General features: G+C 38.8%; 1 protein-coding gene across 9 annotated transcripts in view; it reads right to left on the bottom strand.

Moving 5' to 3' along the window:
* The window catches only part of EPS8 (EGFR pathway substrate 8, signaling adaptor), a 139,745-nt gene that overhangs the window by 38,442 nt on the left and 78,531 nt on the right, over positions 1–22,772 (bottom strand). For 8 of the 9 annotated variants that reach the window (XM_063358775.1, XM_063358784.1, XM_063358712.1 and 5 more), the window contains 5 exons: positions 14,334–14,424; positions 13,162–13,235; positions 3,499–3,566; positions 1,381–1,542; positions 1,034–1,183 (listed from right to left, as the gene is read on the bottom strand). In XM_063358775.1, coding sequence (XP_063214845.1) covers positions 1,034–1,183; positions 1,381–1,542; positions 3,499–3,566; positions 13,162–13,235; positions 14,334–14,395 — 516 coding nt within the window. In that variant the 5' untranslated portion in view covers positions 14,396–14,424. Of the gene's footprint in view, positions 1–1,033; positions 1,184–1,380; positions 1,543–3,498; positions 3,567–13,161; positions 13,236–14,333; positions 14,425–19,071; positions 19,207–22,772 lie in introns of those variants that run through there. The other variant, XM_063358757.1, reaches the window with a different exon arrangement.

Genomic DNA, 22,772 nt, shown 5'->3' with positions numbered 1-22,772 from the left:
CATGCTTATGTGCTCTGCATTTTTAATTGTACACAGAGGAAAAACTTCAAAAGATTAAAGTCTGAAGAAAAGAGACCATCTCTAAACCTTGGGAGGCTGGGTCCAACCAGACCTCAACGAGGATCCCTGTGTTATTTAACATATCGCAGCCTGATCTTCTCACAGGATCCCAGTTTCCATTGAAACAGCAAATACAGTGCAACCAGTCACACAATTAAACGGTTGTTTTCACATCACTCCTACTGTACCAGTTTCAAAAAGGTTGCACAATGTGATTAGCAATGTTTTTTAAGACAATGATATAAACTACTAAAGGAATTTAAAAACGCCCATGAAATTATTAATTAGAATTTAAAGTATATAGAATAACTAACAGAAATTAAAATTAATAATGCTGGAAATAAAGAAGTATTGCAGAATACATTAAAAAAGATATTTATGCTTGAGGGAAATACTTTAATCAGAGACAATCTCTTTCCTTGTTTTTCCCCTCCTAAAAGTAATATTTTCCTTTTCATTATCTCTCCAGCAGAGCAGAGTTCCAGAGAGGTGCGAACGTAGAGAAGGTTTAATTGTTCAGTGACAAAAAAAGCAGAAAAGGGGAAAGTCTAGGTAGGACTCAGGGCTCGGATAAGTTCTTTGCAGATTATAAGTTTGAGATAAACTATTTTACACCACCGTCTTCAGAAGCACGAATGCAAACCATATACGTATTCCAGAGCTTTACTCATGTGCAAACCTAAACAAACAGCTACAGAGCCCAAGAATCAATGTTTACAGTAATGACACATTTGCACATGCACTAAAAATTCGGCTTACATGCAGAACTACTCTCTTGCAAGACATACTATGCTACATTTACCAACACACTATACGTAGTGCTGATATCATAAATGCAATAAAGTTGAAGCATATTTATAAGAATAAAAGAACAGAATTATTTTCTATTAATAAGCTCATTTGATTGTATTTGCCAATTCATAAAATTTCCCCTATTCAAGTAAGTCATAGCAGATCTCTATTACTACCTTACCTTAATCTCATCACATTGGAAAAGATGCAAATCAGGCTTGTTTTGGGTTGGTTCTTTACATACTAATGCAAGAATTGAATTGTAACTGCACGCATTCATCACAGCTTGGCAATGCTGAATTGTGCTTAAAGGAAAATTCTCCAGTTCATTCTGCCAGAAGAAAAAAAAAAAACAAAACAAAACACCACCTTACTATATACAGTCCTGATCTCAGAAAAGCTGCATGAGTTAAAAAGGGAAAGTGATAATAAGCTAATTAAAATACCAAATCTCACATACATCATTTTTCTGCCTGTTCCCTTTTTCTCTCTCTCTCTGAAAATGAGACTGCCACTCACAGATCTTACCTTTGATTCCAAGTCCACCAAACTGACAGCTTTGTCATCCACTTGAAGAATCATATCTTGAGTCCACACTTTGCCTTTGGCATCCAGCAATTTCAGCTTCCTTATTCCATCATCTACTGTAATCATTGCCTCTTTTCGGTCCAGAACAAAGGTGGTCAAGTGCTAGTGAATGGGACATACATTTAAAAAAAATTGTAATTCATAATTCCTAGGCCGTGACAGTATTCAAATTGCCAGGAAATAGCAATACAAATTATTCATGAATAAAAGTGCCTTTGTATATGACAGATCCCACCAATAAGCCATAGGAGAGGTTGTTTAGTCCATAATGTCATTTTAACTCAACAGATTTTCGTAACTCACTGTTTGTCATCCTCTGTCATTTCCTCACTACAGTAAATGGTTAGACTTGAAGGCATATTCTGACATCTTTCAGGTATCACAGCTAGAATTAAACCCTGAGTATTTAATTAGCTCTCTTGAGGAGTGAAAACCTGTCTCACTTGGCAAGCTGAATCCAGGCATCGTCAGCAGAAGCTTCCCAGAAACACCCTGCCTATGTACCTCCACCACTACCCTGACCTGGAGCGTCCCCATCTCTTCCAGAGCTGCCAGCTAGCATGCTGATGGTAACCACGATGGCCTTGCATCTGACTGGGATACCTTATGGACAGGCTAGTGGCTTCTTTTATGCGGATTGCAGTAGAAATGAAATATACTAGCTACTTTTGCTCATCAGAAACTTGGAATATTCTCCAGATTCAATGAACAGTCTAGAAATTAAATACTACCTCACGTACATCACCTCAACTAGTTTCCCTGCTATTATGGTTTGGACAATTTCTCCTTCAACATGGCAAGCATGCAATACAACCCATAAAATTATTTCATTTTATCCAGGTACAAATCTACCTTCATATTCTTATTGAAGATATGGTTACGCTCATCCAACCTGAACCAATTTTAATATATGCCTGCACACCTATCTTCTAAAGAAGTTTAAAATAAAAAAGAATTAAGCGTGCTTTCTTCTATTATAGGATAACAACACTTAGTAATGACAGACAAGAGAGTAGATATAAACCGCATGTAATCAAAGTATTAAAAAAGTAAAGAGAAACAAACTCTCTACTGACTGCTCACACAGGAATGCTTATACTTCAAATACAAGTACTAATTTTTATGCCAGTACAGTACCAAAACTGTTATGAAGAAACCAAAGAAAAATACTGTCAGACAATTAGAAGCAACACAAGTATTCATTTGCAAGCTGATCATAGGATAGAGGCACTTGAAATTAAGACTTTTCTACAAACGATCTCACAATTTACAGCTAATTGAAAACCCAGCAAAAAAGACCTCACAATCTATGGTATTTGGCTTAACCCATGGCAGTGGTCTGATGGCAGCAGGAGAAAGTTTGTACCCACGTAAGACTACAAGAATGAGGCATTGCATCCAGAAGTCCTTAGAAGGCTACGTTGTGGGCACCCAGGCTTACTTTGCTGAGTATTTTAAATGTATCTACTTCTGGATAAAACATGACAGCAGCATGCGGTAATTCTGCAAAGCAGCTTATGACAGTAAATAAGATACTTTACACTTCACACTGGGGAAGAATCTGTGCAGGGAGAATATATTTGTTTAACTGCTACACAGGAGACTAACTGGGGCTTTTACGGGTTAATGCACAGCTCTTTCTGGATATTCTGTCACCTCTGATGATTATAACTGATCAAAGCATTCATTTTAAATATCATCCCGTGCGTCTCGCCAACAGCACAGGACTTTTCAGCTCTGCCTCGTCCTGGCAACAAGGCAGGTTCAGAGACAGGGCAGCATAACACATTGAATCGATACCCCATTGAGAAGTCCTGTCCCTCTGCCAAACTACACACAACTTTGCTTACATTCTTCCACATCAAAATTTTAGCTCATTATGGCAAAGCTATAGAATTTGAGACGTTTCAGAGTAATCTATTCTGAAGTGACCTCGGGCTGGCAGGATATTTTGGAAGATGTATGTGCCTTCAAGCATATGTATCCTCAAAAACCGTGTAGGCAAAAATAACTGTGTGTAACTGAAAGCTAGAATTGGTATATTGCTCGTCGTCTCACCTCTACGTGATACTGCGAAGTTTCAGATATGCTGCTGGCGCTGTCTCGTGCATAATTCTTTCTTTGTTCTAGAGATGGGAGGAAAAGAAAGAGTAATTATTCATTCAACTTCTTATCATGCTGTTTTGAACACTTCTCAGAGACGCTTAAGCCTAGTTGTACATATGAAAACAGAAGACAAGCTGCTGTTAATTTCTGTATTTCGACAGAAAAAACCTTCACCCCCACACAGTCCAGCACAGGGATCATACTTACGTCAACAACGTTAAGGGAGTGCCAGTGGGTGCAAACAAAAGCCAGTTGTCTCCTCCCAGTGAGTCAGGACACCGGAGGGGAGCAGTGTTCTGACTGAAAATGCTTCATTGGGAAGCCCGATTATTAAAATGACTGGCTTGTCACTTTGGTAGCAATATGATAACTAGCAGCAGGCTTACCGTATTTGTATGAATGCACTTAAAAGCAAAAGTATTTTCTGATATCCATATAATTTTCATGTTAAATCTGCAAAACAACAAAGCCCCGCACAAAGAAGACCTGACTCATCCTTTATTTCTTCCCAAAGTATTCAATTTGATGAATAACTAATGTAAAAATATGCATGGAAAGTAGAGACAAAAGAAGGGAGAAAAAGAAAAAAAACACGAAAAGAAAAACAAAAAGCCAAAAGCTGCAGCAGAGAAATGCACACCAAATATCTCTAAACAGAAATATTTTTCAGCTGAACAAAACACAATGCTGCAAAATCAGAAACATCATTTGCCTTTTACTCCATACAATAAATTAATATCAAATCAGGAGAGGCAGGAAAGGAAAATGCAAGATGAAGACAAGACACACACCCACATCACAAAATGATGAATTTAGATGAATACTGAAGAAAACTTTACAGTTTTAGTGGAAAAAATTTGACTGCAATATTCGGAGGGTTTTTCTCTTTTTTCATCATAACCACTTAAGTGCCCAATCTGGAACATCAGGAGCTTTGCCTAAGGAAAGAAGTCACCAGGAGGCTCAGCTGAGGGAGGATCAAGGAGACTCTGCAAAGTAGGCGATCCTTTTCTCTCCATTTCATAACTCGATTTCTGATCTTCAAGTAAAATAGGCAGTTTGATTTTGTTTGGAAAGAGAGTACCTGAGGTACATACAGAATACATCAATTTCATCATACGTGGAGCATGATGGGGGAAAATAAAAGCATATGATTCTGTTGACAGGAAAGGTAAGTCACTTTTTGAAAAACAAAAAACAAAAAAAAAAAGCTAACTACTACCAAGCACATGATCTGTGACATACAGAGATCTGCAGTGAGGACACCAGAAAAGCCACCCTGTAAAAGGCTCTTCTCTGACCAGGGTTCCTTCATATGGGCATTTCAGGTGCTGCCGATGACAGCAGTGCCCTCATTTTCAGATGTCACTTGTAGAAGTATTTGTCACCTTTTATAATCACAGCATTATCTCTCCAGTTCTCGGTGACTTTCATGTAAAGAAATACAGTTTCTGAAATCCCTCACTAGCTTGAAGCCCCCCTCCCATGACAAACACTGCTCACGCAACAGAGCCAACCGGCTCCCGCACAGCAGCTACTCAGCTTGCTTTAGTAAGAGAAGTGTGCAGTGCAATCAGCCAAATTCAAGAACACCAAGGATTATCAGAATTTTTAACTAGGTGTGTGAATATTTCAAAATAGGTGTCTTACTTTCATCATCCACTCTGAAATCCCAGGGAAGATGATCCGCATTGATTCCAACCGTAACTACTATTTCTGCTTTTGCAGCATGTTACTTAAAGTATTTTATTGGTGATTTTCTTTTTAACCTCAACAGACACACACACACACACACATGCACAACCCAACAAAACAGTCAGTAAAGCAGTACTGTCTGATTTGCTACCTTTCTTTTTTTGTTTGGATGATGATCTGAAGAAGTAAAGTCCATCTGTTCCTAACAAAACAAGGGAATTAAAATGCAGTATCTAGTTTAACCCCATAGAATTATTTGCATCTCCAAGGGGATCGGTTAAGTCTTCTGTTATGGATTGTAAATGATAGTTAATGCTGTCCAGTACGACAGAATATATGCTTTTAAAAAAAGTCACTTCTTTCAATTAACAATGCATCAAATATTCAGCTTTGACTGCCATTATCTTTTGCAGGGGAACAAAAGTATTATTTTTTTAACAATATCAAATTAAACCAGGATAAGAAATTTTACATCCACTGTAAGGTTTATAAATCCGGCAAACAAAACCAGTTAGAGTTGTTTTAAATAAACAAAGGAATTAAGAAGAAGAGAGTAACTTTTGCAAGAGATTCCTTGCTCTGGTTCACATACAATTTTTTTCTGGTGTTAAGACAGGATATCCAAAACCATTTGTAGCACTGATTAACACATCCTCTTCTGCAGAGCAGCCCTAACGCTCACAATAGACATGATGGCAAGGTTTTCAACACACTCTGTCATGGTGAAAACAATAGTGTTTCTATTCAGAGCTTCCTGAATGCTAATAAAATCTGTGGTTGCCTACACTTGAGAGCCAAGGAGAGCCCCTCAAGTTCTGCATTCTTAATTACAACAGAATAGTAACAAGAATTTCAATAAAATTTCCAATTAGCAAAATCCAATCCATGTTTGTGTTAATAAACAAAGAGGAGAGGAGAGGGAGAGGGAGAGGATAACTTCAGTTGGAATGGACCTACAACAATCATCTAGTCCAACTGCTGACCACTTCGGCGCTGACCAAAAGTTAAAGCATGTTATTAAGGGCATTGTCCAAATTTTTCTGTGGCTTTGAATGAGCTAAGAAGTAGTCTACAGCAGCTGTGAATGGTGAATTTTGTCAACATTGCTATAGAGGAGCTGGAGGTAGATACTACTGGTAACCACTCCATCCTGAAATTATAAATAAAGTCCTCCCAAGATAATATGAACATAACACAAAAGAAAAACAAAAAAAGAAAATAAAAAATAAAAATAAAAAAAAAAAAAGAAAGGGGGACTGGCATCTAGAATGTATCCCCTTCCCCATGGTTTTTCCCAGTATCTCAAATCTCGGCCTCTGCTTTCTCCTACTGCTTGGCTCATGTCCCACATTCTACCTACAAACCTTGCCCTCAGAAAGGAGGACACAAACCCTTTTGCACCCCCTTCTGCTAATGTGCTCCACTGCCTCGAACTTCCAGCAAAATTGATATAAGTCTGCAAACCCGTTCTGCATCGTTCTCTACCCAGATGACTCAAGAGTCTGCCACTTCTTCCTACACCACTTCCGCGTTTCCCCTGCCACGTCAGATATATCCGAGCATGAGTCTCACAGGCTTTTTCATCCATATACAGCTCCTTATTTTTCTTCTTTTCCTACAGAGTTGTCCATTGCTATTCTTCTTGAAATGTAGCTTCCAGCTCCTCAACTCTTTCACATATCAAAGTGGCTTATTATTATTCATCAATATTAATCTGACTGCTTTTACAGAAACCCTGAAAATGCCTCTTGAATTACTACATGATCTTCAAATGCAAATAACTCACACCCTACTATTGAAAAGGAGCAATAGAATTTGCTGACTTGCTGAACGTACTGGGCCTAGCTGGGATGGAGTTAATTTTCTTCACAGCAGCCTGTATGGTGCTGTGTTACGGATTTGTGACCAAAACAGCGTTGATAACATTGGGATGTTTTAGCTATTGCTGAAGAGTGTCAAGGCCTTCTCTGTTTCTCACTCTGGCACCCCAGCGAGTAGGCTGGGGGTGCACAAGAGGTTGGGAGGGGGACACAGCTGGGACAGCTGACACCAACTGACCATACTGTATAATGTCACGCTCAGCAATAAAACCGACAGGTAGTCTTTCCAAAGTAGCCCTTGGTCAGAGACTGTCTGGGCATTGGTTTGCTTGTGGGAGGTGGTGAGTGATTATCTTTGTGTCACTTGAGGGTTTTTTTCAGGTTTTTTCCCTCACCCCTCTTTCCTTCACCTATTAAGCTGTCTTTACCTCGATTCGATTATCTCCCCTATCCCGCTGCAGGGAGGAGACATGGGGAATGAGCAAGCATCTGGGTAGGTCCTTAACTGCTGGCTGGGATCAACCCCCAAGACCGAAAAAAAAAAAATAGTGTTTGTATGCTCCATTTCACTCTCCTAATCAGTCTCAGCCTCTCATGGGTGCCTTCGTGCATGAAGACAGTTATTGAAGCTAAAACGAAATTCTGCATCAGAGACTTCCAGATAGGATGTATAAAACTATCAAAATTATTGAGGTTTTTTTATTTATTCTACTTACTGCAGCTCTTATACCCAACATGTGACATGCAGTGCAGCCTTAATACCGCAGTTAGCTCAAACCCTGCTGACATGCTGCACATAATTTACCTATTTTCCCTCTGACAAAGCAAAAAAAAAAAAAAAATAAAAAAGGATCACAGCAGAAGACACTTAAATTAATAGCTAATGCAACCCAGAGGAATTTGAGCAAAAAACCTCTCACAAGGCAAGGGCAATAAACTTAAAAGAAGCACAGCATTTCACTCATAGGTCCTGACTGTAAGATCTACTAGCTACTAAACCTTTCAAAGGAACAGAAACACTGATCTGCAGAAACTAATACTCTTCCCGCTGTCTCATGTGGAGAGATGCCACTGCTATTCAAGTCTTTGTGAAATTATTGAATTTGCCAATCATCAGGAATGGACCATGTTTCTGGTTTCCAAAATGACGTGAAAAGGTACTGATTTCATACCAATTTTGGGAGCAGCCAGAACACCAGAAAACAAAAAATGACCTCTTGATCAAAGACTTTTAGCCAAGCCAAGAATACACTAGTCAGTACACGACAAAGAAAAACAGGACTTGAGATTGCCATCGCTCATTCTCTTCCTTGCCCTCTCCACATTAAGAACTGTGCTATCCCCTGTTATTTCTGTGAAGGACCATTTCATACTTTGGAAAGGTAACTATTCCACAGTTTCGGACAGGAACACCAGTGTGGCCCAAGGTCCCTGAGGCAGAGCCGTGAACAGAACCTGACATAGCTAGAGTCCTGTCTCACCCATTTTCCAACTGGAAGAGGGTGCAGCAATATGGCAAATTAGAAAGCTGCTTAACAAACTCCACCGTAGCCTGGCTCGGTGCCGTCGTCTGGAAGACCACACAGAGAAATGTACCCCAGCAAGAGAAATCAAATTCTTTATCTAGGGAGGGAAAATTCTTACCAAAAGCAAAAGATCTCAGTCTAGGCCTTACCTGATGACCTGAAGCGTGGGTGATGCTGGGTAGGGCTAAGATACCTTTAGACACAAATAGGTTTTAGTTCCTAAAAGCCTAAAACAGAAAGGAGGAATCCTGATGCCTAGACTTCCACTGATGCCTTACAAATAATTGCACAGGCCAGGTGTAATAAATGTTATCAGTATTATGGTTATGATAGTGCAAAGAAGGACAACAGTGGATTCCACCTTGCCTGCCATAGCAAAATTGGAAAATGTCTGTACAGTACGCAAAGAGACAAAGCTCTGAAATCTGATGGCAATCCATGTAGAGGTGAATCCATCAAGAGTCCCCCTCACAAGCTGTCCTAAGAATCCTGAGTGACAGTATAAATTATTACCACACATCATCAAGAAGGAAAGCCCAATACTTAGTTTGCTACTGTATATTTATGGCTTGCGTTGGACTGATTGCTGACACCCCTTTAAGAATGTTTTGCAGCAGCTGGAAAAACTCAACTTGAGACTGAGAGCAAAGTGCAGGAGATGTGACCTACACATCCGGGGAGAAAGGTCAAAACTTGAGTTCAGAACAAATCTCATCAAGAGAGCAAACGCTATCACTTTCAGAGATTTGTGCCACAAGCTTCTCCCCGATGGCTACGTGGAACTAGCTGTCAGAGAAAGTGGATGGTTTAGAAGTCAATTGTTAGTTTAATTTGTTCGAGCATCAAATAACACAAGCATGTTCCGTGGATGGCTTCTCTTAATGGACTCGTTTACCTAGTCTATGATCTGCTTGTCATTTCCTTGAACTTATTCCACTACAGTTCTTGCTCTGAATGAGGTATTTGAGCTATGCAAAAATACACACGCAATTTTACCGCTAGCACCTAATCACAGCCATGAGAGTACAAACACAATGTATAACACAGCTAGTCTTTTCTGATGCAGTGTGAAGACAGTTTTAGTAACATCTTTCAATTCTGCGCTGTAGAATAACCTAACAACGTGGGGAATGGGGCTGCTCCACACTGTGTCACTCGCTGGCAAACCCCCAGCAAAGCCCTGGCTGTTGGCACCGGCCGATGCTGCACGTCTCCCCACAAGCAGAGCTGCAGAAGACAGATGGAGAAGCCAATGCTAGAACAACAGATGACAGTACGAGCCAAAACCCATTTCTGATGGAGAGATCAGGAAGCAAATGATGAAATAAACCCCCTAAGAATGTGCAGAGGGCATCTTCCCTCCCAGTTCAGCCAGGGATTTATCATGCAAATAGAAAACAGTTCATTTCAGGAAGGAAATGAGTGAAAACAAAGGGATTATTTGACACAGGAAAAAAGGCAGTTACAAGGAAGTTTTTCCTATCAGATAACCACATCAGAGATAGTGATGGCTCTGGTCTAGTTTTTAACTGAACTGTCTGTAACACCAATAAAACTCCAGCCTCCTTTCCCATTGGCACTGTGGCCAACCTTCTGCCTAATGACCGAAGGACTGAACAATCATGAATCACCTCAGCACTCAGACTCGAGAGGCAAATTTCATGCCATAACACATAACGTGTGTGTGTGTGTGTGTATATATACACATATAAATATACATTTATACACGTTATTATTAATAATATTTTCTTTAGTTTTTACTGTTCGTGGAAGAAAGTGATTTCAAGATCAAGCGGTCACTCAGGAGCTCAGGCACCATCTTCACTTGTTGATACCCATGTTTATACCCATGGACAGGTGGCTTTAGTCCAAACGACATTCAGAAGTCTTCCAAGAAAAGGAAGTTCGTCACAAAGTTTGCTGCTAACATTACATTGTCACATTTTATCAAAAAAAAAAAAACATGGTCCATTTTATTTTTACAGTAAAATCATATATATATTTTTCCCAATATAAGTGATTGTATTGAATCCATGAGATTTATGTATTTATATAAATAAAATATGTACATTTAATATACATGTACATAATATAAAATATAAAGATAGGACACCTCCAATCTGCGTTATAGGCTTTCAGTCTCATGGATCTCAAATAAAATACTTTAGTTATTAATTATAAATAAAATATTTTATCATGAGCATTTTTAACACATTTTAACAATTCCAGTATCGCTCAACTGCTTCCCACCCCGCTTGGGACAGCATGCACAAAAATCCCTAACACCACAAAGGAAGAAAAGACACACGTGGGATGCAGCAGAACGGTAATATGGTTGCTAAAATTTAAAAAATATATATAATTACCCTGAATTTGAGACAGGTTTTAGCTGTTTTCCCTGTTTTCTCCAGTTCATACATTTGGTGATACTGACAGCCTAGTTCTTTGTGCATGCAAAACAGAGCAGAAGCAGTAAAATGTGCAAACTCCTCTCTGAAAGCTGTGCCAATATATCTTCGCTCGCAGCCCCAGGATAATTGAGTCTTCTACTTCATTCAGTTCCTGGCAACTGCAACTACAGTTTTGTGATATATCTACCAGCAATGGAAGTGACCCAAGACCAACAATTCATTCTACAGAAGCCACCATGCAGCAGTTTTATGGTAAGCATTTTCAATTAGTACCTGAGTTCAATTAAGTATTTTAGAAGTAAAAGGCTGTTTACCGCTATGTATAATAAATACCTCAAATTTACACACTTGTCCCCGTCTTCTACTGAAATATGAATATCCCATTATGTTTGATATGAAAAAGCTCAGAGACATATTATTTCAAAAGCCCACACAAATTAAAGGACATGGTTAAGACACTGATACTGCCACATTGTTCAAACCATGTACTTTTGAAAAATAATGATATAAAATGAAAAAGAAAAATGCAACGCTGTCATAGCGCCTCATAAAGAAATAATCTGCTAAGAGGTTTTTTGCAAGGTTTCTTGCTGGTTTCTTTTACCACCTACTATTTCTGTCAACACGTGCAATCAGTTTGTTGAGTGAACCCATACAGGATGCAGAAATCAGTTTAAAATGATCACTTCAGAATTTTCCTCAGTTGCAGTTCCTGCCTTTAATACTACGTCAAGCGACTGACTTTTGTAGCTTACCACTAAAAAAGATAAATTTAAACTTAGAATGATTCACCTGCAAAATAATTTTTAAATGACAAATGTTTCAAACGGTTTCCACTTCTGTCTTTGCTGATTTTTCTAGAAGCAGAGGTTCACAATACTTTAGCACAGCGCCATCACCCACCTTTTCAGAGGATACAAAGCTAGGAGACCTCAAACCTCCTTTTGTGGACTTTTAGCTTCATGAATTTTCAAGCAGTTTGAAAGCCAACAGGGCAACCAATAGAACAAATTTTTTCTCATGTGCTCACGGGTGAGCAACCATACTTGAGGCCTGTAGGGTATCCTCCAAGAGCAAAGTCAACGCTGTTAAAATGCCACAAAGCATCCTGCCATCACTCCTATAACCTCTGAGGTCACTCCCAGGCATCACCCCACCCAAAACAGGAGGGAGAAAAGATCAGTTACTACTAGGGATGTTGCAGTTATTAGCCACTGCTCTCCGAGCTTTCCAGTTTGTTAACCTGCAGAAGAGGTGGTAGATGCAACGCAGGAGAATAGGCTGAGGAGCAAGGGGTCCTGCACAGGACTAGGTTCTCCCCGCAAATTTCATTCTTCCAGTCTCATCAACTGTACTGATTTTCAAAAACGCATTTAACAGCAGGCATGGATTTACAGAGCAGAACATCTCTCCTCAAGCAGCCTCATTGCTGCTTGTATTTCCATTACCGACACAGCTATCAGCAGGATGTATTCACAGCGGAGGTGGACGACCAGGAAACGGTGCAATTTGGCTGGCAAGGAACGTGACTACATTCTGCCTCCACAGTGATTTGGCCATGGGCTAGAGAGTAGAGCATACAGCCAAGACAAATACCAGCATTTGTAGTTGGGTAAGTGCAACAACGTTTAGGCATTTGTAAGTAACATCACATTTGACAGTCACAAAGCCTGTTGAAAATAGCTGGCCAAATAGGACTCCAAATCCGTTACATCAAATCTAATTTCCATGAAATCCGTCTGTCAAACAAGAATAATATTGCAAATTCCTTTTCTGCTAGCAGGGGATAAAGCTGGGGAAGCAGGAGGAGACACAGGTCATGAATCAAACCTATAGCACAGCTAGACCCCTGAATGCCCTGGTACATACCTCAGCTATAGGATCACTCTTAGTTTTCTGATAGATGCGTTATACATTTCTGCCTTAAAAATTAGCAGGTGGGAGTTCTCTCCTTAGTAAACCATAAAAACATTTTCTAGCTAGCCCAGTTAGTTTTAGTAGGAATAAAATCACTTTGTACTTTAATTTCGATGCTACACACACCCATGTGTAAGTACCTACACTTTCAGATTTATATGCATGAAAGATTTCCACCATGACATCACAACCAATATTTAAACAACAGTTTTAACATAAAAGTTGAGAGACTTTATGCCGCCTTACCATAAAGAGCTTTTGCACTTGTTCTTGAGCTCTGCTCCCTCTCTGCCTGAGCAAACGTTGGGGAACCATAGCCACTGGAAGAAAACATTTCTGGTTAACTTCTATATAGATGTATTTGCCACACAGAAACGGGCACTGACAAAACCCTCCCTTTATGTAGGATTACACATACATACAACATTACTAACAGAGGAAATGATACTGGATATTTGTTCTGCACCATGAATACAATGAAGAGTGTTTCAATTAGGCTGGAAGCTCTTCCGAGCTCTTTTTTGTTGCATAAATACAAGATTATGCACAATGGCCACGTGGTAAACTCATAGTTACTACCATAATGTAAGTAATCAAAATCACTTAATAATAGTAGTAGTAGTAATAGTAGTAGTAATAATAATAATAATGACTTTGCCAAAGACTTGGTAGGATTTTGCCTTTTTTCCTGCATACACAATTGTTTTTAACAATTTTAACCGCTTTTAATAAAAGACTTAAAAGGACTATCATTGCCTACAACAAATGAAAAGGCAACCCAACTTCCTTCTAGCGTAACAACACGAATGAGGCAGATACAAACTCACTTTAAAGGGACAACACCATGAGAAGCAGATGACGGCCCAGATACCTTGCTCCATACAGGAATACATGTTCTTCGGCATCAGATTAGGTCAATTCTCATTAGCGCTGCGAATGAGCCTGGTGCCATGCTTCTGATACAGGGAGCATCCCCTTATCTCAGGCAAGGGAACACTTTCAAGTAACAGCTGCTCAGTTCTCTTTACTGGCAAACAATATTTTCTCCGAGATGGAAAGGGCAGCCTCATCTTTTATGCATAAAACCACATTTACTCAGAGCTAACCTTAAGCATCTCAGGCACGTGAAAACATCTCCAAGTAATAAGTGTGTTAATGGCTACAGCAATTTATTTTTCTGCTCCAGATGATTCCATTCAGTTATACAGCTTTACCTCTACACTAATACAAAAATCAGTCAGATATCTGCCCATTTGGTTACATGGTTTGGAATCTGCGCATTCTTTTACAAAAACTGCCTTTGTATTACTCCAATGGGATCTAATCATTATAGCTCCTCTATCTCAAATGAAAATGTAAAGGAGAAAACGCAATGCTATTTTTTGTCCATAAAAGGAAAATCAAAGGCATAAACTTACTTCATTTGAGGAAAATAACTTCCGTATCCACCAGGAGGGGTGTTTGATATATGTCCATTCATTCTTATCGTCACTTACTGAGGGAGAAGATCTGGGAAAAGAAACAACAGCATATGAAGTCTCTGAAAGGATGAAGGTTTAATACAGATGTAATGCAAACCTAATGAGAAAATTATAGTTGAAATGGGAAAGGAATTGCATCAACAAGCTCAACTGCTATTATTTACATCGCGGTGATGCCTTAAAGACCCGTTATGGAACTTCTCCCAGTTGCAATTTGATAGTTATTACTTCAAATAATTTATAATTTAGTGAATAAAGCTATTATTATTGATACAATGGTCTTTAGGAATAGCTTTAGAAATAAACGACTGACTAAACAAAGAACAAAATCTACTGCAGAAATGAACAAGATGTTCCAAATGGCAACTTTAATAGTCAAGTATGCTTGATTTAAACCCTCAGTTCATTTCTTTCAAATGAAACTTTTGAAATGACCTTTTGGTACATATTCTATGGAACTTATCAGATGAATTGTTAGAAAGATGTATTATCAAAACAAAACACAATTGTTAGCACAAAAGGAAACTTGGTTAGCTATTTTGGGACTAAAAAAACCTTTTTTTTTTTTAAGCAGCATTTAACATCCTGAAAGTTTGGCATGCCAAATAAAACCTCTCATGTAACAGCAATACTGAAAGAGCTCCAATGAAACAGTTAAAAGAATGCCTTCTCCCTTTAATAACGTGCCCATTGAAGTTAAAATTGACCCTGGAAAGTGACTTCCATAAGCCTGCAAGCAATTAACAAATCTCTATTAAAATTTACCATGGGCAAATATTCTTTCATTCATATATATATAAAATATATATGTTTGCATTATATATAAAATATATATGTTTGAATATTTCTCTACATCTCAGTCATTAAATAAAAAAAAAAGATTTGTTAAATTTATTTCTTTTTAAAGATTTTTATTTTTATTTCTGCAAAATAGTCAAAAGTACATCAGATACAATTTGCACCTAACCAATGCTCCATTTCTAAAGTGCAACCAGCTTTGTTGTACTAGAGCCACCTTACAACCAGCTTATCTTCTGAATTGCTAAGTCAACTTACTGCCTCACTTGAACCTGTCCTCTTCCTGTTTTAGAAAGAGGCAGCAGCTGACTGACCTACAGCGCGTACCGTATTTTGTATCCACATATGTTCTGCTACTTTCCCCTTTCATGCAAAAACAGAATAAAAATCCAATTCTGTTCTCAGCTCTAAAATCTTCCGCCAGTTCTAGAGAGGTACGAGCTGCTTTTGGTCTTCCATACTGAGAACAGAGTCATTTTTATACCTTGCTGAAGACCACCTGACATCCTCTACCTGAGATGCAGTTGCAAAGACAACTAGAACCGAGCTGTACTGATTATGTGCCAAATGCAATCATGTGGAGCCGTGGTATTGCCTCTAGTGAGCACATACTTGGTAATTTTGCTTAGTATCCCTTTTTTTAATTTTTTTTTTCTTTTAAATCTTTGATTGCTTCTTGCAAAACAACTTTACTGACATACCCATATTTTACTTCCATTTCTCCCACACATCCCCACAAACATATCACGTATCCAACTTGGTAGCCTATTTGGCTGCTCTGAGCCACTTTTTATGGAGTGTAGTACTTAGCAGCTGCCTCCAATAAATTACTACCCGTGCTGAGTGATGCTCAGTTCATTAGCAATTACAACCTTTGGGAAGCATCCTGAAATTGTCCCATGACTTGAAAGGATAAAAGTATTCATTTTCTCAGCAGAATTTGCCAGGTCACTGTGCACTCCTTGTTCCGTTTCAGCGACCGCACAGACCAGAGCTACTCACACTGCCATTAAGCTCTTCAACACTTCCTATCAGCTATTAATTCTTGTCGTCTGCAACCATTGCTCGATTTGCTACCCTGCTTAACAGTTTACCCCGTTCTTAGCTTCCAGGTACAAAGCGACCAAGTACAAAAAACTTGCACAAATTACCTCCATTGCTTGTCAATACCCTCAACTCCCTCTATTTTCCATACACGCATTATTTAAGATAACATTTACTTAATAATTCTATTTGCCATACCCTTTTATCATTTGTGATCTTCTTCATAGCCCTATTTATAACAAACTCCACAAATACGTGCTTAAAAGTGAGATCTGGAAAAAAACCTTGGTTTTAGACTCTCTCTCAAAATGATTTTGCTCCTCTGACATCCCAATCTGACAAATACTTGGGTTGTTATTTGTACTCCGCTTAATTTTATGAAAGTGGTGAAACGGATCTTTTAAGTAAAAGGAAGTTTTAAAGCAGCAATGAAGTTGAACAGCAGATTTTCACATTAGGGGCAGAAAACGTGTCTCATGATAAATACTTGCCCACTGGAAGGCATAACACCGCTTAGAGTAAATATAAAAAGCTTAAAAATTACATTTTTAATCAAGTGATAGTGCAAATCTGAAGTAATAAATTTTGTCTGTCCTTCAAAAACAAAAAAAAAGCAAGGAGCTTGTTCTGTCAAGTAAGCACAAAAGTGTTAGTGAGTTTTAGCTGATATGCAACCAAAACACCACTTGCTATTTGGTAGTTCAGTAAAGCCAACAATATTTCCTGTCCCTCATGCAATTTTCCACTGCGAAAAAGAAATCAAAAGAAATCAAATGCCAAGACAACTACTTTGACATAACAATTTCAAGAGGCTTAGCAATGCGTCTATCCTTTGGTTCAAGAAAGCTCCCAAAGACAAATACAAACAAACCCTTTACAGTCATTATTTATAATTAGGCCTCAATATTTATAACAGCATCAAAAAGCTGCTCCTAATTCCCCCAAATTATCAGGCAATTTCACCTCTTTCAACCTAAATGTTTCCAAAGAAACGATGTAGGAAAACACTTTATTTTTTTTATTAAATGCATGATGGAGAGAAAGGAAAAAACATAAAAGGATAACACAACGTGCAGTGCTTCGCTTATTATTTATTCACTTGTACAGCTTTCTCTGCTGTATTTCTCATCTCAAATGCTTTTTCATCTCTTAGAGACAGTCCCGTAGCAAAAGTCAGCCCCTGCACACTGCGAAGCCATTGTCATCCAGGAGGCTATTAATAAGCTCCACTTCCTCTTTAATCTTCCCATTCACCTCAGCCCAGCAGTTCACAGCGACATACGCTGGTGTCCTAGACTTTAAGATAAACATCCGTCAAAATTAACTGTATGATCCCTCTTTAAGTAGGCCTGAAGTATCAACAGTTTACTTGTGAACATGCCCAAGAATGGTCATGTCTTTCTCAGGAGCCTGCAAAGAAATCGTGCCTACTCTGAGCAAGAAATGTTTAAAATCAAGAAAACTAAATAAGAATTTAAGAAGAAAAGAATAAGAAGTTAGCTAAAAGTAATAAGAAATAATAAGATAAATATTAAGATATTTATCTTTAAATATATTAATATAACATATTATTAAAACAGTAAGAAAAAAGTTATAAATATGAAATTCCTAAAACCAAATAAATTCTAAACTCTCTTCCCACAGTATCCGAGACTGAACAAAAAGAAATCCACCTAGGACTTCACTGCTGCCATCAGCTTTATTTTTGAAGAGACTCTAGCATATTTATAATCAGCAGCAATATAAACGACAAGGGTCCAGCCTTTATAACAGACAAACCATTTCTGAGGCAGATATACTTTGCTTCTTTAGCAGTCAAAAGTTACAGGCGGTCTAGTCCCAAACGTGGGGAGTGTTATATCATATACGACACGATTACATTGGTCATAAATACTCGTTTTAAAAAATGCCCAAATGCTAAAGTACTCTTTGCCTTCCCCACCTTGTAGCACAGCAGCCTAATGAAAACAACACAGTCCGTGTGCAACAACAAGCTGACAAATCAACAACTCGCATGCTTTGCCATTTCATTTCCTAGTAGGAGTCTAAAGGTAACAAAATCCCTCAATTTATTTTTAAAAAAAATTCCTTTTCTAGAAGGGCAGAGCTATCTCAATAAAGAAAATCAGATATTCCAGAGACCGGTGCTCTTTACAGGTCATCCTGAATCAATCGGTCCCACCCAGCGACAGATCACAACATCAAATGGAACAAAGAGAAACAGCTTAATGGTGAGCGTATTTTAGAAATGATGGAGGGGGAAGGGTTAAGGAGAGGAGGATGTAGGGGAAGGAAAAGGAAAGCCAAGAACGGCTGGAACAATAATTATCTACCGATTAAGAAAATGTTATTAGTAGCAACTTATTGTTATCACATTCCCCCCCAAAACCCAAGAATTCTTCCCCAGCTAGACAGCAGGCACAGGCTGTAACTCCAGCCTAAACAAAAACAAGGGACTATTACAAGGTAATATTTATCTGTAGCGGATCTGACAATGTAGCAATGACAGAAAAGGACATGCTTTCTCCACCCTTTCCCTTTTTAAAATATTATGGAACAACAAAAACAACAAAAAACACCCCAGATGTACCCATGCTACACTGTAACTCACGATGCAATCAGTAAAAATGCCCCTTATTGCTATCCTACAGCATTCAGTACTGCTGTTCTACAGAATGTAGAAAAACCATTTAACTTGCTGCGTGACTTAGAATTTTTTTCATTTGTTTCTTCGTGAACCTCACCCTGTTCAGCCCCACAGACCTTCCTTCAAACCTGCTCGATTTTGCATAGTTACTACTTTTAATACCCGTGGTTCTCCAAGCTGGCATACTTTCTTTAGTTATTCCTCATGTTCTTGTATTTTGGTGCCTTGCCCTCTTGTGTCTACTTTGCTGTTCTGACCCAACACTCTCCGATTTGTATCTTCACTCCAGCCACAGATTTTACGAATGGGAAACTCCTCATAGAAGAACATCCCACGGAGCCAGATGAAACGCTGCCGCTGCCCTCTGCTTCGGGACTTGCTTCAGACAACAACCAAGGGCAAATAAGAGATCTGCTGGCTGTTCAACCTCTTGCCTCAAGATAAACACCACGATGCACATGCATGCGTAAGTAAGCATTCCTTCGGCAATGATCACTGGGGATTTTCCATCCTTGGTACATTGATATCAGAACGTCTCCGAGACAAACTGCTACCGGTTGGGCTGGCGGCAGCTTTGTGCTGTGACGTTTTCCATTTTCTATTAAGGGGATTGGAGCATCCAAAGGCCGGTCAAAAAGATGACAGCAAAAATCACACAGAAAATGGAAAGCTAGACCCTACAAGTGATGCAGTTTCAAAACAAAACATTTGGACTTTGTTCACCACCACTCTGCCTCTTTCAAGCCACTCTTGGCTTTCTGAGAAAGGAACAGGAACTCCATTATACACTCCTGAGTCCAAGTGTCAGGACTTCAAGCAAACATGTTAAGGACAATAGTCACAATAAAATAATTTTGAAAATACTGTTACTTTCAGGGCTTCTCTGGATTCAGAGCACTTGTCCAGCATGGCCATTAGCATCAATTACACTGCATCTGAGTTTATACAAATCTGCATTGAGCTGCACCCTGTGTTTAGACTGCAGTGCATCCTCAAACAACCCTTCTGGTGGATGCAACATTAGCTAAATGGGGTTCCTGCTGGAGAAACCTGGGGGTGGGGAGCAAAGGAGTGGACATGTTCCTCCCTCCCCCCCTGAATTTCGCTCCTTATACAAAGCTGAACTGAACCCCAGAATATTGTCTAAGGGGGGCAGAGGGGTAGGAGCGTTTAAAAAAACTAATGATTGTGACAGAGGAATGAATGGCTCTGGCTCTGGATCTGGCTCTGGCCAGGTGGAAGACAACACTGCACAACAGGGGACACATCACTGCCCAGGAGGAGGGATTTCTAAGTGTATTCACCTCCACCTCCAGAGAGCAGTGCAGCAGATGAGCTCAATCAACACTGCTTTTACCAATTTCAACAAGTATTTTGGTTTTCATTCCCACTTTCTAAAATCCAATGTTTTTCCTCAGTCCTTCAATAGAAGGAGTAAGCGAAATTCATCAGGAGTATTCCCTTCAGCAGGAGGGATAGGACAAATTTATTTAAAAAGATTTGATGATACAATTATCAATCAAAGTAGGAGACTCGATAAGTTAATGCAAGACCCGTCTTCAGAGCAAGAACTGTTAGCTAAAAGAGAAGTTTTCTGTTGGGAAAACTAACAAAATAAAAAGTGCCCTTCAAATCTTCTTTTTCCTACTATGATATTTTCATGTGATTCACTGTTAAGGAAATATCCTAACAATACAATTAAGATGGGTATCTTTTGTTTTAAGAAAGGGGAGAAATATGAAGGCCGACAGGAGGAATTGAATGAATAAACTTCAGATAGATCCAGTTCACAGCTTTAGTTCTTTTTATGGCCACGCTAATGAAGAACCTGCTTGAAAACAGGTTCCCTATTCTGGCATGGCAACCTATTTCCATTCATTTTGCTCAGGTCTGAGCCATGATTTATAATTAACTGTACTGAAAGAAAATAAAACCAGCTTTACCAATACAAAAGCTTCAAAGACTTAAAATCCCTATTGTAACAAAGGAACGTTAATAAATACGTCAGCACTAAAGCCACCACTCACTGCTATTTTTAATTAGAGAATTAACCACCTCATATAAAGCAAGATGAGTATTAATTACTAAGATCAGGATAATTATGCAGACCTTGCAGAAAGTATCACCACAGCTGAAAGACCAGTATCCTGTATAAAAAAAAAAAAAAGAAAGGAAAAAAAAAAAACCCAACCCAAAAACCCCAAACAAAAAAACCTGCACGCGTACAGAATGACAGTCTAAAGAGGAAGGTGCCTATGGCATGTGAAGGAATTTGTAGGAAGAGGCAGAAGAAGGGGATTATAATGTACCATATAAATCACTGTCTCTGGTAAGTCCTTGACTTTGAAGCAATGCTTGTATTTCATTCCTGAGGAAGGGCCCAAGTGCCTGGAAAGTGTCTACGTTATCCCAACCACCCCCCCTCCCCCTTCCACTCCAAGTACCGTAGTAAGCTAGCAAAGGATACTATTTTTACTTACAAATTCTAATCCCAACATGGCTACAACAGTACGCTCAAAATCTCCACCTGAAGAGAGATGTACAATAATTTGTTCTGGTCTGGGGTTCTGGTGGTTTTGTTGTTTGCTTTTCTTTAAGAAAAAAACAAAACAAAACAACAAAACCCAAACACTACAAAACTGACTTGGAACCCCTGACTGGTGAATACAGCAGACCTAGCACAGATACCACAGTTTTATTTCTCTTCTTCACACTCTGATTTTTTCATTACTTCCTTTTATGCCTTGTTACCTCATACTTCAAATGAGATGATTAGATCTCAAAATAGGGTGCTCCAGACACTGATTTGAAAGGCAGCTTGCAGTGTACAACCAACAAGCCATCAATTTGACTGAGAAATGAGAACTTATAAATGATATAATAATACTTTTTTTAGTATTTAATATACTTAGTTTAGATGTGCCGGCAGGAAACCCAGCACGAAACAGTGTGCAAAAGGTGCTTCTTTCCAGATGCCATATGAGCATACTTCCCACCACCCTGGAGACACCATGTGTCAAAAAGATCAAGAAATTTGGACATACTTTTCCCTTTCACGTTGAAAACAGGCTGCGAGTGTAGCTGATGAAATATTCCTGAACAGTTTCTTGTACTGAAGTGCTTGTGAAAATGTTAAGAAATTATAAAATTTACTGTAGTGGTACTGTAAGTCTATAAAAGTGAACAAGACAATGTTTTTGGGTGTCGTCTGTGGTTTTAAATAAAGTTTTCCTCACAGCCTGGCCAAAAAATGAGTGAACTCCCAACATCGTTAAAATACTGCTTGCTGCTGCAAGTTGACCAAATGAAACTGGTTTAACTACCTATCCACATCTACTTGCAAGCTTAATAGCTGTGTCATGACACACTGCCATTATTAAAATTGGCGTGGTAGAGTCCATAACAAAAGCTGAACTGAAACCATATAATGACATACTCCAACCAGATCATTAAAATTAACATGGAGGAGAAGGAGGAGGAAAAAGGACAGGAACACTCATCAATGCCTCTCTAATTTAGTTTAATAGAATTGTGGCAAGATCTAATTCTTGTTTTCACAAATTTACTTTCTTCAGTTTTGGTGAAGTTGCCGTATAAGCTTTTATCAGGTAGGCCTTGTAGCCAGACACCGACACTGCAGTTATCGTGGTCTCAGACATGGCAATAGATGACTCCCATTGCAAGGCTTTCTTATTGCTCCCTATTTAAACTTTCCCTCTAGCCTTTTTTTTTTTTTAAGGAAAAAAAAAAAAAGTCAAACACAAAACCCCCACAAGGCTGATATCTATTCTTATTCATTCTTAACATGGCAGCATGCAGAATAAATCAGGACAATGGCCCATTTCTATTAGAATCCATCAGCTAGTTACTTAGAAGAACCAATTTCT

The sequence above is a fragment of the Chroicocephalus ridibundus genome, chromosome 1 (genome assembly GCF_963924245.1).
Source record: "Chroicocephalus ridibundus chromosome 1, bChrRid1.1, whole genome shotgun sequence".
NCBI lineage: Eukaryota > Metazoa > Chordata > Aves > Charadriiformes > Laridae > Chroicocephalus > Chroicocephalus ridibundus.
Note: the sequence above shows the minus strand (reverse complement) of the source record. Positions and strands in the feature narration are given on the sequence as shown.